This window comes from Anoplopoma fimbria, chromosome 2 (genome assembly GCF_027596085.1).
Source record: "Anoplopoma fimbria isolate UVic2021 breed Golden Eagle Sablefish chromosome 2, Afim_UVic_2022, whole genome shotgun sequence".
In the NCBI taxonomy this organism is placed as follows: Eukaryota; Metazoa; Chordata; class Actinopteri; order Perciformes; family Anoplopomatidae; genus Anoplopoma; species Anoplopoma fimbria.
In genome coordinates, this window is record NC_072450.1 from 22,954,038 (window position 1) to 22,971,956 (window position 17,919).

The 17,919-nt window shown below is 40.5% G+C and overlaps 1 protein-coding gene across 2 annotated transcripts; it reads left to right on the forward strand.

Moving 5' to 3' along the window:
- The first annotated feature begins 1,145 nt into the window (after positions 1–1,145).
- tdrd3 (tudor domain containing 3) lies at positions 1,146–14,234 on the forward strand. 2 transcript variants are annotated; one of them, XM_054613029.1, is made up of 13 exons: positions 1,146–1,364; positions 2,101–2,185; positions 3,660–3,725; positions 4,433–4,593; positions 5,742–5,883; positions 6,047–6,118; positions 8,856–9,005; positions 9,401–9,553; positions 10,259–10,436; positions 11,073–11,198; positions 11,746–12,704; positions 13,171–13,296; positions 13,483–14,234. In XM_054613029.1, exons 1-13 carry the CDS (start codon positions 1,321–1,323, stop codon positions 13,597–13,599), a joined length of 2,379 nt encoding a protein of 792 aa, XP_054469004.1. In that variant the 5' UTR covers positions 1,146–1,320; the 3' UTR covers positions 13,600–14,234. The 2 variants fall into 2 exon arrangements, with proteins under 2 accessions (XP_054469004.1, XP_054469011.1); XM_054613036.1 differs by having other exon boundaries at positions 13,449–13,573.
- The last annotated feature ends 3,685 nt before the right edge of the window (positions 14,235–17,919 follow it).

Below are 17,919 nucleotides of genomic sequence, written 5' to 3' on the forward strand. Positions count from 1 at the left end.
AACATTCCTTAAAACATAAATCACATTGGTTCAGTGTTTGTTCATGAAGTGCCAATTCCGACAAATCTTGCTCCGGCACCTTCTAACCTGACTTAAGAATTAAATAACTATGTCATATTGGGCTGTGAGAGTTTTTACCAAGCTGAATTTTTCAGCATCCCAGCAAAAATGTGCAGTCTGTGATGGCCTCTGAATTCATTTGTAATTGGGATCCATATGCTCCTGTGTGTCTGAGGGCAGTGATCATTATTACTATTACTATTATTATAATTATTGTTATTATCAGTTTTCAAGACTGGTTGCATGTGGCTTTAACTTGGTTGTGATGGCTTCATACGCACATACATATCAAAAAAGGGATTATTGAACACAACAGAAGGTAGAAACATTTGAGAAATAACGATGTACCGATTCTATGCCCAAGTTATCATTTTTTCCTTCTCAAAAGTGTCTCCTTTGTTCCATAGTATTAGTTTAGCTTCATTGTTGAATCAAGACCACAATTTAAAGAAGACTACCATTTATCAAATTCAGCTAGGTCCAACATGCACTTTCCAATTCTGTTTTGTTCATTTTTATGTATAAAATGTACCCATGGACATAATATAATGGCATATCAATATACAGTGGACATTAGTTTTAATTTCTGAAACACTGATAAACATTTGTATGTAGTGAATTTGGACTGTGACTGGCTTGTCCCAATGTAGCCCAAAAAGTAGGGGTGAACACCATGAAGAATCTGGGATCTAAAATATATACTTTATCATACATGCATGATAAAGGACAGTTCACTCATTCACTGAATTAAGATAAAATAAAATAATCCTTTACTAGTCCCGCAGCGGGGAGATGTACAGGATTACAGCAGCATAGAGGATAGTGCAAACAAGAGACAAAGTAAAAAATCATCAAAAATAAATATTATAAATAAGCAAATGAGCAAAAAAAAACAACAGTAAAGAATCCACAGTAACTGAAATATTATATAAACAGACAATTCGCCATTAAGATATGATTCCGGTGAGATAAATGTTGTCCTTTACAGATGGATGCCAGACATCTTTCCCCACTGAAAAAACCAAACTACCCATAAAGGGAAGAAAAGCGATTAAGGAATGAAAATGCGTTTGACCCTCTCGGCACGCCGTAGACGCGTCTCGGCTGGTGACGCATGTTACGTAGTACGAGTGGCTCAACACTCACATTAGCAAGCGTTATCATTCTCAATAGAACATGCATTACCAAAACAGATAGTCGTTGTTCAAGCGTACTGCATTCAAACGTATTGGTGTGGTTATTTACACACCTACAGTGTGGATGAAAATGACCGATTTGGCAGACTCTTTGACCAGAGAGGGCTGGTAGGTACCCTGCTAGCTAACGTCAGTGAGCTAACCAGTCAACTCACCGAGGGGCCAGATTACCGGAGGCTTACAGCCCTGATCATTAGCCCTAACGTGCTGTTCCTGTAGTGTTGTTCCAGCTGTAGGGTGTGCGGACCGTGGTGACGTTACTAACTAGCTAACTAGCTAACCAGGAGCTAGCCACATGCACAACGTTAACCTAGCACCTACTGCTACAGCTAGTACACAGTTAGCATGCCATTAACATGGTCAGACACCAGCAGCTACATTCAGACCCCTTCTCTAGTTTGTAGTCTTATTAATGTAGTGGTCCCACTCCCTACTGGGCTGTTAAGGGTGTTTATGCGAGCTTATACAATTAAACCAAGTTATGTGCAATGTTATATACACATATGCCTTTCCTCATTTAGAGATGATGCGTTTGAGGTTGTGGTTTTTTGGCACATTATGCAAGCTGACTGAAAAAAAAAATGCTATTAAACAAATAAATAATAATCACATAGTTGAGTCAAATGCTTCATGTTCCACTTGAATTATTGTTCTCGCATAAGAATTCTACATTGCTTATTTTCATTTACCTTACATATTTATTGTGATTTAAAATCGTGGGTAGATGATCTCTAGAATTTTTGAATCCTAAAACATAATTGTCGTTAAGCATGCACACCTTCTACTTTATAACCTCTAACAAACTTCACCTTCTTTCCTCTCCACCTTGTCTGTCGTCTAACAGGTACCTCAGTGATGAAGGCGTAGCAGAACTGAAAGGATCTGCTGAGAAAATAACACACAATGACATTATTCGTATTGCACTTGACGTAAGTTTTTACTTTGTATGTGTTTGTGAATAAATTTAGTCTGCTCTGAATTGACGTTGCAGTACCCAGATACTGTTCAACAAGGGGTTTGCACTGTAAGCAGTCTTGGGAAACGGCTATTCATTGTTGTGGTACTTCATTGGGTCATCGTTTTTTTTGTGCTTTTCAGGGTTACACTTACTTACACAGACACTGTACATCTACACTGACAAAGCTATGGACACACAATTTAAACTGGGTGTTGAATTATTTTCTCTGTGAAACTTTCAGTATGATCTATTTAGTGGTGTCCAGAGATTTGTGTGAAAAGCATATTGTGCCTATTGTTAATTAAGTATGTCCTACTATTGGCAGACCAAGCATCTTAAGCTAATCTTGCACCTTCACATCACACTATGTACTTTTTCCTTTTTGATCAGCCAATTAATTTAAGTCAATTGCCTACATCTTAACATGAAATAAGAAGCCAAAAATCTATTTGAGTTTCATAGCATTGAGAAACAACAACAACATAATAATAATCATGATAATGATAATGCTGATAATAATAATAATAATACTAATCATAAAAATAAGTGCCAATATAGAATATAGCCAACCAAGTAGACAACACATAAACACAAACGTGTTAATATGTGAATAAGAACCACAGGCAGTTGTATAACTGAAAATGCTTCCGTGTAAGAGAGGCAGTGACACTACTTGATTGATCTGCAGTAGCAGACAAGTCCAGAACACACAGCAGTAGAATTTACTGCAAAAGCCTTGACCTTTAAGTTTTGGCCAGGAGGGCTGCCAAAACATCTCAGACTGCACTTTGACTTATTACTGCATCCCTGGTTTAACCAACATTTAGGACCTTTGAGCTGGAGCTTGTAGGGTAGTGAAATCTTTCAACGAGGATTAATTGGGGAGCAGTTGCTTTACTATCAAAACAGAGACAGTCCTAAGTTAGAAGCCAAGATGCAGCCATTTAAAATAATTGTATCGTAATTGTGTTTCGAGAAATTTGTTGAGACATAGATATAAAGAAGCAATTACTTTTTTAGGTTACCTGGGGAAATAAAAGACCTGCATTTAGAGATAATGTCAGCTGCAGTAAAACAGGATTGTAAAAAGGGATGGCTGACAGACCCACTCTGAATAGGTACCTTGGTGCAGACAACAGATATCTGACAGATGTTTGCAGCGTGGAGAAAAAATTGTTGGTTGGTTACAAATAAATAACACCATTTGATTTGTACTGCATTAACTGCTTGTGTGCTTCGAATTGGCTCTATGATATAAATTTCTGGGACTGAGGGTATAATGTAATAACTATGTAACTAATATGCAGATTAATTTACTTGGGCAGATTATTTTTACTATGAGGCACAAAACAATGTAGGTAAACACATTTTTTGGGAACTGTATTGCATTATTTCTTGTCATTATTTGTTATTTATTTTTAATTGAGCCATATCTTTTATTGCAGAGCGACCTCAGGCCTATTGGGAGAAGGTTTCTACCGTCTGATATCAATAGTGGAAGAACTGACAAGGTGAGTTGCACAGAAATTATCAAACCGCCATTTCAATGCTATATTTGTGTACTCAGTGGGAAATTCTGCGCTTATTTAGGGCTGAAAGTCAGTGCAGGCTTAAAGTGTTGAGCTGAAATGCAGTTTTCATGAGTGCCACTAGATGGCCCCAAAACACTTTCAAACGAGGATCAGAGAACCGCCTTTTCACCTGTGAAACTGGAGAAAAGATGTTCCAAATATTGCCAGAGGATTAAAATATGTTTTTCTAGGTGAGCTCAACCTCCGCTGCGATCAGAGCTGCTTTGTACAGTCTACATGATGTCTAACAGAATGAAAGACATCTGAAAATCTTTACTTTCATTAAACTACAGATTGTAGTATAACTTGTAGAGTGCATTTACAGAGGTTACACTATATTTTCCGTAGAGCTAGAAATCCTTATTTGAGAGGATAGATCTGATAAATGGTTGTAAATAAAATGTTTACTGTAAATCTTAAGGTTAGTCATGAAGCAGTTCTCAGAAATACTTAAACCTCTGCTGACACAGGTGTGCTGAATGGAACAAGTCATTATTTTTATGCCTTTAGAAATAAATTATTGAACAGCTAAATGCTAAATAGTTAGTTTTTGGCTCATATTTTGCTGTTGCGATCCGCCCCCACATGCTGCTGATTTCCCTTTTTAAGCCATACGTCTGTTGTTGTCGTCTCTTGTACTTGGCCAGTTGGAAGGTCCATGTGTTCTTCAGGTGCAGAAGGTGAGGAACGTCTCGGCTCCTAAAGACCATGAGGAGTCCCAGGGCGCGCCGCGGATGCTGCGCCTTCAAATGACAGATGGGCATACCACCTGTGTTGGATTGGAGTTTCAACACCTGTCTAAGATCAGGTACCCATATAACAGTGTTCTATTTAGGAATATTGTAGAATATTGTAATTGCCTGGGAAGTTAATATTGCTGTTTAATACAGATACAAAAATAACATCAGTTTATGTGTTTAAAAAAAATAGATGACTGTAAAAATGTATTTCAAGTATTAACATAGATGTAAAGCAGAGTGTCGTTAAGCCACTTCCTCGTATATTCAAAGCAAATGTGTAAGATTCTACACACACCCTCCACCTCCGTGTCAACAACACCACCACCCCACCATATGCCTCAGTTTTCCCGTTATCTGCAATTTCCACGTGGTTGCAGCTATCTAACACTTCCCCGGCCTTAATTACATCTCCATCCCAGCAACGGTGGCCTTGGTGACGGCTGCCATGGTGACTAGCCAGTCTGTACAGGTGGAGTGGCCAGAATGTGGGCCTTGACTTCCTGATGGGAAGAGAGGAGCGTACAGAACAAATCCCCTCTTTATGAGCGTCTGGCAACGGCGCCTGTTAGTGTCGCTTATGAAAGTGTCCGCTTTAGTGTGCGTGAGGCCAAAAAGTGAGTGACAAAGCAGGATGGGATGGATCACAGGACTGTTCAGTGTGTGAGACAGTCATATAGAGCGATAACAGTTAACCAATGAGTACCAACATTGATTAGAATGCAAATACCGCGTGTACATGTGCTTGTATTTGATTGAATCGAGGCGAGTGAGAGCCTCACTTCTGCACTGGCTGCTATCATGAGAACAGCATCCATCCCAGAGGTTTGGAGTGAAATCCCTAATTGTTGCTTTGGCATCCGGCATCAGTAGCTGGAAATCCCTCTAAGTCCTTGTGCTTCCTTAATGAGAGAGGCAGAGGCCTTATCAGGCCTGATGAGATAGAGGGGCTTTTAATTTACCATGAGGATGGGTGAGCAGCTGGGATTATTAATAGTCTCTGCTAGCCTCGCCACCCATCCCCTGGCCGCACTGCTCCATGTCATCTACAAAGTAGTATGGGTAAAGTCAATAGGGTGCTGGGCCTGGTATACTCAGTTCTCATATCTTAAACCCTTGTATGAGTTATACATTTAACAGGTTAAACAATTTATATTTGAAGCATCCTCTCATACCTACTGTTCATTTCTTATTGTTGCTTTTTTCGTTTGTTTTTCAGTCTAAATACCCCCCCTGGAACAAAGGTAAAGCTCCTTGGTACAGTCCAGGTTAAAAATGGTCTTTTGCTGCTCGATGACTCAAAAATCTCCGTCCTCGGAGGAGAGGTTGATCACATGGTGGAGAAATGGGAACTGCAAAGGGTGAGAGTGGATTTTGTGATGACGGCTCAGATGCTTTTGCTAAAATCGAATGAATTCATATGTTGGTAATCATTTTAAATCTACATTAAAGGCCACCTCCAGTCAGTAATTTCTCTTGCAAGTATTAAGAGTTATTAATCTCCCTTTACGGTTCAATCTGCAGAGTCTGGCCAAACACAGCAGGAGTAACATTGGAGCAGAAGGTGGACCTCCTCCCTTTGTGCCATTTGGTCAGGTAAGGGTAATATTAATTATGAAAAGTGCTTCTCTGTCATAAACACCAGATGAAAACAATAAACTAGAAGCGTGATTATAAAATAGCAAACTAACAAAAATTAATCAGTCGGGTAAATGCAAGTTTATGGAGATGAGATTTCAGCAGCGACTTAATAGAAGTCAGAGGTACTGTGGAATAACAATAACCTCACAATTGTATTTGAGGGTCCAGACACAGGCCTGGCTCCAGGAGTGGGCCTTGATGTCCCTTTTCTTGTAATCGGTCTCTCTGATCAAACTAATTGTGTCGTCTTCATGAATCTTTAAAATGCATCACTGAATTTTAATTCTGCTTTGTTGTCTTACGCACACATATTGCAAACTTTGCAATGACCGCGTTCCCCTTCCAAAAAATATAAGTGGTGTTGAGTGTTGCCTTTGTACAGCGTTCAAATAAAATTGTAAAGGCAGGCCTCTAAAGCGCACCATCAGAAATATACTTGCATCACATCGTCAAACATATTTACACACAGTTTTTGATTTGAAAAGAATAACCATGCTCAATTCCCAGTGCAGCCAGAAGCTATTGAACCACCCTTAATTCTTCCACATTTTGTGGTTTTGCACATCATCGCATCATTTCTCATTTTGAAAACTACTGAGCCGGAGTCGATGCTCCCTTGGCAAGAATCCCCGCTTCAGCGCTGGATTCATCCGCATCAGCTTGACACTTGGATTTTGGGATTTCCACCCACTCTTCACTCCAGATTTGCTGAAGCTTTGTAAAGTTGGATGAGGAGCATTTGGGAATTATCATTTAGCATTCTCTAGATTTTCCAGTGTAAATGTATTACTAATGCCGGGTCACTCCACGGCTTAAGTGTTGATTGGATGTAAGCTTAGGGTTATAAATCATATCCTATCTCAAGGTAATTGGCTCTCTGAAGCAGATTCTCTTCAAATATGTGCTTGCATTTTCTTTTACGTTCTGTTTCACTGGACATTTTGTTTGATACGTTAAATTTAATTGACATCTCATCCGACAAAATAATTGTTTCCCTCATGCTCCGAGTCCATAACAATTTGAATCAGTGATACGTTGGGTACACTTCAGAACATTGAAAGAAAGTAGCATGGGAGTTTTAGTCTTCATGTTTACATCAATCACCACTTAGATATCCAGCCATGCGGATAGGTTGCTGTTTTATCTGCCTTGCCCCTCCAGAATCCATTTGCCCTGTGCCAGTGCCTTGGTTAGCCTGGCTTATCTACAGAGCTCACAGACATTCATCTTTGGGGAACTGTTTTCTACTGAATATAAAGAAAAAAGGTAAACCGTCCACAGGAAGGTCTGTGAATTATCCAGACTAACAGGGACATTGTCTTTGGAAAGAGATATTTACTGTTATGATTTTCAAAGGTTTTATTATCACAAATAAAATTCCAGTCCTCCTCAACGAAGGAGAAATAGGGGCCGAAATATCAGTGGTGGAGATCTCGAAGCGAGGAACCACCAGGAGTCATTAGGATAATGAGCCCTGTATTAATCGCGCAAACGCAACAGCACGTGCCAGGTGGTAGGACTGGTTTCACGTCTCCAAGCACACCTGCTGTCTTGGTTCATGTAGGTGCAGCAGTGCAATGTTGAACTTTTAACAGCTGGGCCACTCCCGGTGACGCATGACGACGACATCTCATCAAACAAACAAATGAAGAAATAAATCGTTTTGAGTGGTGCAGACTATTTCAGTCTCCGTTCTGCTGCGTCTCATGTTGTAAATTGTCATCTCTTGGATTGGGATACAGCACCTTAATGCATTTCCATGATGAAACAATAATGACCAAATTATTTTAAAAGTTTGAATGCAGGCTGTGACGCACAGGAGTAATGAGCTCCGGTAATATGATGGCTCTCATGTAAACAGGCAGAATATGGAGTCATAACGCACCTGTCTGACATATCTGTCCTCCTGCCTTCAGATGGCTGCAGGGATTTACCGCCGGTCAACCAGGCAGTCTGCTTTATCCACAATATATTCATCTACTGGCTGGGGAGTGTTTAAATAAATTAGACCATTTACGTTTTAGGCATTATTCCGTTATTGCCGCACATTTGTGGCAAGTATTTAGTTTTTTCTGTTGGAAAAAAATCATCAGATTTGCAAGCAGATTGATGGATGTGGTCCTGAGACGTCTATTCTCAGTGCAAAGACCCACCAAAATACCAACAACTCACCTTATTGGAATGAACCTCTCACCAGTCGGAGCGCTGCTTGTGCTGATTGTTGCACAAACCACAAAAATGTCATAGTAGCTGGCTTCTCTTCCCCCTATTTTCAGATAAGTCACCTCTGCCTCTCTCAGCGTGCCGCCTATCACTTACCATGCTTGGATTGCTAATGCAACAGAAAGAGGGTGAACCCACCGAGCAAAGGTCATTGCTCCAATCAGTAGCTCACTTCTCCTACTGACTCATCACTTCCTACAGTCGCCAAAACAGCTGTAGGAAGTGTTGAGTTTCCCATCTAATTTTTTCCAAGTAACTTATTAGTAATATAATACAGTTGAGGGTTTAAAACATTAAACTGTGAGCTGGGAGGCAGCTTTGCTATTTGCGTTGCTTTTGGTTGCTACAACAAATTCTTGAGTGTAGCTTAAACAATGCAGGCGACTTTGTTTATTGTCCCAATGTAATCGGACAAAATGTGGAAATTCATTGATAACATGTTCTCACTCTCTCTAATTGCTCCCTGTAGAAGTGTGCAAGGACGGAAGAAGTAGACACCAGGGATCTGGACCAGAGGAAGACCCTCCAGTCTCAGAATGCGGCCAAAAGTCCAGATGAGAATGATGAGTTTGAAAAGCAGCGGACAGCAGCTATTGCTGAGGTGGCAAAGACCAAAGAGGTACGTAAACCCATATCATAAGTCTTTACTTATGTCCCTTAAAGGATTTATTATTTTACAGAGCTACTGCAATACGTTATACCTCACATTTGTTAGCTTTTCCTCACAAAATATTGCCTATTAATAGACTCTTCAGGACCACATTAACTAATTGCCGTTTCTTTTATTGATTGTAATTTTTGCACATGCCATTTCATTTGGTCTCCATTTAAAATAATACATGCCCCTTATCGGCATTCATCTTAACCTTGATTGCTTTTGAGAATTCGAGCAACTCTTCCAATGAAGAATCCTAATTACATTGTCAACTACAAAGTTGAGCTTCTAATGTCAGCTTTTTATTGTTTTGCCGAGCCCTGCAGCTGTATTGATCGTCTTGTTCTGTTACTTGTTAGGCTCCGAGGACGTTCGGTGGTGGAGGAAATGCAGGCAGTAATTTATCCAGTGGCGCTTCCTCCTTTCGGGGCCGAGACTCATACCAGCAGAGGAGACGTGAAGACAGGGTCGAAAGACCCGAAAGCAGACAAGATGGGAACTACCGAGAGCTGGTGAGGAGACAGACTTTCCCCAAACCTTTATAACAAGTCTGTTTTGAGCTAGTTATGAAAGCCACTTGTGTTTAAATTCTGATTTCGCCATTACATTAATGAAGCCTCCATTCACTGGAACAAAGCAATTGAAAAGTTGGAATTTGTCTTGTGTTCCTCTTTGGTTTCTTTCGTCTGGATTGAAGTCTTTTATTTCATGGCTCATGGACTAGGTGAGGCATTGATTATGATATTGTAGAAATCTAAATGAACTGAAGGCTTGGCCGGGTTTTCCAATCAAGTGGCAGTCCATTTGTCTGGCTTTGTGTTGTGACCTGCCAGTTTCTAGGCAGAACTCAGCCAGCAATTAGGCTGAACACATAAATAGGATGGAAGAGGATATTATAGTATTTGGCTTGGTAATGTGGTAATGATGGTTTGTAACCTGGATGCAATAATCCAACCTAATACAAAGTGATATCTATGCTGGGCCAACTTAAAAAGGAGGTTCTTTGTGGATGGGGTTTTCATTCTCCACTGTCTTTCCAGTCCTTTTTTCCCAGTCAAAGTGAACCTTATATCTGAGTTTACTATAACTAAACAACCATTATCCATCCATATGTATTTTACCCTTCTCCCTGTACATTTTATACCCTTGCCATACAAGCTTTTTCTTTTTATCCTTTGGTTGTATCTCTTTTTTATGTTATCCACCTTTTTGTTTAGGTGGATGAGCGTGCTCTGAGGGACATCATGGAGATGGGCTTTAACAGGGAGGCTGCTCGGCTGGCTCTAATGGATAATAACAACAACCTCGAAGTGGCACTAAACAGCCTTCTGACTGGATCTTCTGGTAGCGGACCCGATCCTGTGGTAGCTGAACCTATCAGGCCCCCACCCAGAGGTTCATATAAATACACACACACACACACACACACACACACATAAAGCTGCCCCGCTTTGGTTTCAGAAAATGTTCCATAGCCTGAAACCTTTTGTTTTCTACAGAGTAAGAGAGAAATTGGGGGGGAGGGATGTGGCGGTCCCTTTTAAAATGCAGTGAAAGTGACATACAGCCCAGTTAAAGGTCCACATTGGCAGTTAGACTTGTTTTAGTCCATTTAACACAAATTGCATACACACTTTGCTGCGGACTATTTTCCCAAGCACACGTAAGGTTTCAGATGGATGTCCTACTTTCCCTACGGTTATTTTTTTATATTTGTTTCACCACCGAAAATCAACTTGCAGCAACTTGAAACTTATTCCGTCACGTTGCCTTTTGTGTTATAACAAGTGTGAGCAGGGACTGTTTTGATTGTTGCTGCATACATCGATCCTCTGAGTCTGCTGCAGAACTTTCCAAATTCATGTCATCTTTAAGGAATTGATGTGTTCTTGTTGTGTTTCTTCAGTTAGGTTCAAGTTTAAAACACAGACACACACGTATGCACACAACCAGACGTATATGTCACATGAACCTTAGATGTAGACACTTCTTTATTGGGTCTACATAATCTTGTTTCTGGGTTCTTCTCAGCCAGAGGAAGGGGAAGAGGCCGGTCCAGAAATGAAGATGAGGAGGAGGGAGCAGGTGGAAGGCCGTCCGGACCAAGCACTCTCTTCGACTTTCTTGAATCAAAGATGGGAGTTTTCTCCATTGATGGTGGGTGAAGTTTTTGCTATTTCATTCTAAACTACCTTGGTACCTCTCTTGGTCCATAAACATCACACTTTAACCCTTTACCTAGATTCATTCAGGAAAGAATACATAATATGATTTGAAGTATTGGGGATGTTCTTATACTTTTTCAAGCCAATCTTTAGTAAGTACAAATTAATAACATGACGCCACCATAGACAGAGTCACTATGGGATCAGACGGATCGTGCTGTGGTGGTCTGGCCGTTCTCTTACTGTCCAAAATCAGTGCTGGTGTGGAAGAACGATGCTTTTGGGCTGTGATTGAAAGTTGGCATTGACAAACTTTTGTATATGGTTAATAATGGTTTAATTGATTGTGTTTGGCCAAGGATGCTATGATTTGGTGATTCCATTAATGATATTTTGGTCATGATATTAAGTGTTTTAGCTATTGTTAATCTTCATGAATAACACATTGTAATGTGGTCTTTTTTTATTATTTACCACCTATTGTTTTGCCATAGTTTTTGATTACACTGCTTTTTTTTTTTATTGGTTTGTTTTCTCAGAGCCAAAGAGCCACGGACCTCAGAGACACCACGAGAGTAAACCGAATTTCTCCAACTCAGACTATTACTCCAAAGACACATCTCAGAACAAGTTCTCCTCGCACAATGACCATAGGCAACAAAGGAACGACCGACCACCTCGCTTCCACAGGGACTTTGACTTTCCCAAACCGGGCCAGGAGCCTCACTCTGACTGTACGACCTCCCAAACATCAGCTCAAGCCCCGCAGTGGAAGGGCCAGGAGAGATGGTCACGAGGCCCATCAGACCGATCGCAAAACGACAGGAGGGAGCCGAGAGATGAGCCCATTTTCCCTTCACCTTTCTCGACTACTTTCTCACATCCAAAAGAACCTCAGCAGCAGATGGAGTTTAGCGCATCTCACCACCAACGATCCAGAAATGGAGACGGAGGTGGTAGGAACATGCCTGGGCCGTCCAACAGGAGAGGGGTTAGAGACAACGTACCCACATCTAAACTGACTGATGGTGCAGGCAGTGAGCCCGATGGCAGAGGGAACAGTAAGCGTACGGACAGAATCGAAGAACCCAACAACAGCAGCAGGAGGAAGGGGAAGCCTGACCGGCCAAACTCAGACAACTTTGACCGACAAAGGGATAGCGGGCCGCCAAACTTTAACCAGAGGGGAGGAAGCTCAGGGACGCCTCAAGAAGTGGGGCTATCGCGGGATTTTCGAATCGCAACAGGGGATCCCTCGCATTTCCAAAATGGAGATATGGAGCATAAAAGAACTGGGCCGATCAAGCCAACAAATTCAGCGTGTGTCCCTCAAAGGGAGCCGCCCCCCAAGAAAAACGTCTCCAATAACCCAGGACCCAAAAGAAGGGCGGGACCAGGCAAAGGTCAATATCCTCGAGGTCCAGAGAAAAGCAATTTTGTGGAACAGGCTTGGAAACCTGGAGACCAGTGCCTGGCACTGTACTGGGAAGACGGCAAGGTATGTAATTCCTGGATTTGAAACATTGCCATAGCTGATAATTGTTGAAACATTCAATCTACTGTATGTCAAGTCAGAGAATGTACAATGACATTAATGACAATTAAAGACAATAAACACATACACAGATGAGTTCATAATGTGACACATTAGCTGCCTACAGTCACTACTACAAAGGGACAACTGAGGCCCAAATTTGTGACAATATAATTAACAACTCAATCTGTTAAAGTGACTACTCACTCATGTGTTTTTTTGTTGTTTGACAATCTTCATGTCAAGTGACATCAAGAAAAAAACCCATTTTGTGCGGTTGTGACTCATTTTATCTCATTCGCTGTGTTGAATTTGGTTGTCATGTGTAATTGACATTGATTTGTCTCGCCTTGACGTGTGGAAATGTTTGTATTAAAATAAGTTTCTCTTTTGTGTCCGTCTGCCGTGGTGTGTGCGTGCGCTCCTGAAGTTCTACAATGCCAGAATAGATGCTGTGCACCCATCAGGCTCCACGGCTGTGGTTGTATTCAGTGATTATGGAAACTGCGAGGAGGTCCTGCTGCATAACATCAAACCTGTTTCTGCTGATGTTTTGGTAAGGAGAATAAACAGATATTAATAAAATAATTCAGTATTCATCATCATTATTAAGATCAGAATGTGTCACTAAGTGGAAGCAACTAATTAAACTGTATTCAAGTGCGTTGAGAAAGGAGGGAAATGACATCTTAATCTGATTACCCACAGTAACATCACAACCATATCAAATGTCCAATGGCAGGAGGAAGATGATGGTTACTACGACAGTTCATTAGAGTTTCGCCGTGGGGGAGATGGACAGCCTAGACGCACCAGACCCACACAGCAGTATTACCAGCCTCCTAGGGCACGAGATTGATGTGTCTGCGTTTACACTGGCAGGTAAAGAAATATGAAATTGTGTTTTTCAGTTAATAAGTTAACATCAAACATTGTGTGAAGAATCTTCCTATTTTTATACGGCAGCTTTTTATTCACAACATTACTCTTCATGGTAGTGGGAGTCTTGAATTGTATAATAAAAAAAAAGGAACGTTCATGCTCTCATCACTATGTTAAAATTGATTATATAGAATTGTATAATTTCCACTTTGATGCTTCTGCTGGTACAACGCATTGTGTAAAAATTATTTCTCAAGGTCTGCAGCAGTTGTGATCTCAAAAGAGTCCAAAATGCAAACCTGGTTCATTTTTGTAATTGTATGTATTGGTTTTCTTTTTTTTCTTTTTTTCACCCATCTGTGTGCTAGTCCCACATCCTCTCATGACAGAGCTTTTGTCAATTTCTGCAACAATCCAGAATGCTTCCTGAATTTGTAATTGTCCACATCGCCACGACATACAGAACTTTTTAAAGGGCTTGGACAAAATGCAAATATAAAATGAAAAAACTGACATGAACACTTGTTGATTTTGTTAAGGACATATCTACTGTACATGTTGTGAAGCTTTGTTAAATGGATGCATTCAAATAAAAAAATGATTATAGTATGTAGCCGATAAATTGTTTAAATGTGTTTTTATTTTCTTAATTTGATACGCTGAAACTAAACCAGAGCAAAAATAGAAACATCTCAGGGGTTCTAGTATTTATTTATTTTTGTATCTCATGACTGTAGTCATGATTGTCATATAGTTTTACTCTATAAAGAAATTGATTGGAGTCCCATAGTTTACCTCTTTCAATTTCCCCCTGTGGACAGGCATAGGCACTATGAGTCTACAGCAAGCAGCTCAAACTCATTTGTTGTGTTCTGTGAAGCAAATCCAAAGGGTAAGACAATCTCGTCCCCCTGTAATAGAGACGGTTACACTGCAGAGATATCATTTTGCACAATACAAAAGGGAACGTACCTAGCTCCTCCAGCATCGCTCGCACACACACCACTGAGCTGGCTGTTTATGGAGTTGTGCTTCGCGAGAGACAAAGTTTTACACATCAGGAAGTAATCTCCACCCGGGCTCCAATTTCACTCACACCAGCAGTGGGAGACAAATGGACAATGCACGTGGGTTCAGCAGAGAGGTCGCAGCGCTATTCTGTATCATCGGTCCAAAGGATTTGCTTTATTTTCCAACTGAGACGCCAAACGAGCATAGATGAATAATTAAGGGCCAGTAATATGGAAACCGTTCTGTTGGGGAGGAACTGAAAGTGAAGCTCTTGGATGTGTTCTTGAGGTCGGACCATGACACGCTGGCCAGATAATCATTAAGGATTGATTTTTCAATCAGATAAGCAGCAATAATTTTGAGAGAGGAGTTAAGCCCCTTTCATATTGAATATTTTTCTCTTGGCCCCTGTGAAATGTCAGGATAGACATATTAGGCGGAAGCTCTGTGGTCCCTGAAGTCATTAAGCTCAATAAATGTTATTATGTGCGCAAATCTTGATTCTGTGGATTGTAGGGTCAGTTTATTTCCACAATCATTACTACAGTATAAACCGATTATTATTAAATAGAAAATCCTCATTGGACTGTTATATGTAGAGAAACAGAAACTGAGGTAATGCAAATATACAAGTATTCATATATTAGCTTTGTTTTAACATTATTTAAGTGGGTTTCTGAGGAAAACCAATCTCAGTTTTCAAGATGTGAGATAATACTCACTATGTGGCTCATGATATTTTAGAGCCACAAATAAAGCTGAGTAAGGGATCCAATTTTAGTGTAATGTCAGTGTGATCTCCTGTTTTTCTCCCTATAAAGAAAGTGACAGACTGAAAGCTGGCAGGACAGGTTAGATTACATGTTTATGTAAGCGCACAGTCGATGCAATCTTGTTGATGCTGTGATCAGAGTAAATCTAAAGCTTCAAACACAGTGCATGTTTTCTGTTACTTACCCTCTTTGGTTGGATATGATCTCATTTGATGAGTATTCTACAGACATTCTCAGATTATATTTGCATTGTACGTGAAAGGATTTACAGTGAGAGTAGAATGTACTGGGACAGCGACTCACTTGTTAATGTTTAGGCTTTAACACTCAATTTTGGATTCATGGTAATTCCATTTACATCAGATTATGAGAGGGTGGCAGGATTGGTCAATGGTTAGCACTGTCACCTCACAGCAAGAACGTCATAGATTAAAATCTGACAAGGATGTGGTTTCCACAGTACAAAGGGATCTGCTGACTAGAATTGCCTGTTAGTATAAGTATGGGCGTGTGCCATTTTGCCCGTTGATTATAATAATTACTTACAAAGCTAGTTACATCCATTGTGTTCATCCAGGTTTACTGAAATACCAGACTGTCCAGTTGTGCTGTGTGCATGTAGAGTGTAGAGATGAAAAGTCTGGATCATCTACGGGAAAACAATTCATTTTTGTGAGGGTCATTAGGAATAATCCTCTGGGGAATATGAATGTACTAAATTCATGGCAATCAATCGAAAAGTTGTTGCAGTTTTGGACTCAGTTGGACACCTCATTGTGGCACTAAATGAAAAGTTAAAGGATCAGCAGGGTCATTAGGATTCATCCTCTGGGGAACATGAACGTCTCTACAAAATGTACCAAAAAGGGTGAACCGACTGGAGGAAATCCATAGAGTCAAGCCTCTAGCATGGTTAGAAACTATTGTTCTTGGAGCATTGCCTTTTTCCAGGCCTCTTTCTACTGCAATCTGATCACCTCCAGCAGCAGGAGGAATGCTTTTCTCTCCTCGTGAGGGAACAACCCTTTTTCCCACATTAACATTGCCTTTGCTCTGCCCCTTCGTTTCCCACCTGCTTGCCTCTCCTCATATACCCATTCACAGCTGTTGGCCATTATCTTTCTGCTTACCTGACCCCTTACCCTCCAACCCTCCACCATGGTACCTTTGTGGGAGTGACATCTGAACCCTGTGATCCTGTTAAATGTGTCCTTTCTAACATCATTTCTACAGCGGCCTCAACAACAAAATCCTTTCTCTTCTTCTCGTGGATGGGGAAAAATGAGACCTGAAAGGCGGTTACAAGAAACTTGGCTGGCTCAGAGAGCGAATTTCCTTGCTAGCATACTTAGAGCCTGGTCATAAAGAGGGATGGGGGCGTCAGGAATGAAATTTAGTGTGCTGCCTTCATGAGAAAGGCCTTTTGTTTTGAATGGATCAACTCCACATCAAACATCATTTAAGAAGGTTAAATTACAGGTCAATTCAAAGACTCTGTATTCTTTTTTTGGTTTACTGTTACACTTACATTACACATCGCACCACACAAAGAATCACAAGGTAAAAACAACACAAGCGTCACTATCTTGGCTGGTAAATATGCATTGAGCAAAGAGAAAATCATCCTTGAAATAGATTTCTGCATATGTACATTTTAGCATTGTAGTAAAATCCAACCATTTCTCCCTAAAGTCAGACTTGAGATCGAAATTGTGTTGTTTCCAGTGCTTTGTTGCCTCTTACAAAGAAGACACAAAAGTAGGAAATCGCAGCTTTAACTACTCTTAGAAAGATTAAAATCCCAGGAAATTGTCAATGCAGGATATTGAAGGGGTTCAAGTCTCTAGAATGGTCTGCTTGCACGGTGATGGGTTTTTCTCTTATTTTCTTAGTTGCGGAAGGCTCTGGGTCTTAGTTTGCATGTGAATCAAAGCATTTACAGTCAAACCAGCATTTGGCATATGGATAGACCACTAACATGCAAAACAAGTGCTGTCGTGTTTATGCTTTGTTGGGATCTCTAGGCAAATGTAATTTGTATTGCAAAGCGTAGCACCCACTCACATGGGTGAAATTATAACAGCATGGGTGTCGGAGAAGACACTTCCACCCTTTGCACACAATCTACCTCCCTGTTGCTGAACACAGAGTGGGGTAGTATATTTGACGTACATTCAGTTTGATAAGCTTTGTGTTGAAAAAAAGCAATGGCAAACAGGATTTTGTAGTTTCACTTTCCTATGACACATGGTTGTTGTTTGCCCGTAACAGTTCTGCTAAAAAATGCCGTTAAGTCACGGTTGGATGCCGATGAATGATGAGTAAGCCATCTGGAATTCTGGTTGTTTTTCTTAAACCGGTGGTACCATCTCCTGGGTGTGTTTGTGTGTGTCTATATATATCATGCAACAATACTTGCACAGCAAAAGAAAAATATGTCCAACTTTAAAACTTTTGTGTTATTACTTGAACTGCAGTTGAGAGGCTCAACTCTTAATGAGCAAGATAGGTGC

Excerpts from the sequence above, each read along its gene's own strand:
- tdrd3 (XM_054613029.1), top strand. The coding sequence starts at position 1,321 with ATGAAAATGACCGATTTGGCAGACTCTTTGACCAGAGAGGGCTG. Across the intron at positions 2,186-3,659 it reads TTATTCGTATTGCACTTGAC|AGCGACCTCAGGCCTATTGG; the intron begins GTAAGTTTTTAC and ends CTTTTATTGCAG. Across the intron at positions 13,297-13,482 it reads CTGTTTCTGCTGATGTTTTG|GAGGAAGATGATGGTTACTA; the intron begins GTAAGGAGAATA and ends GTCCAATGGCAG.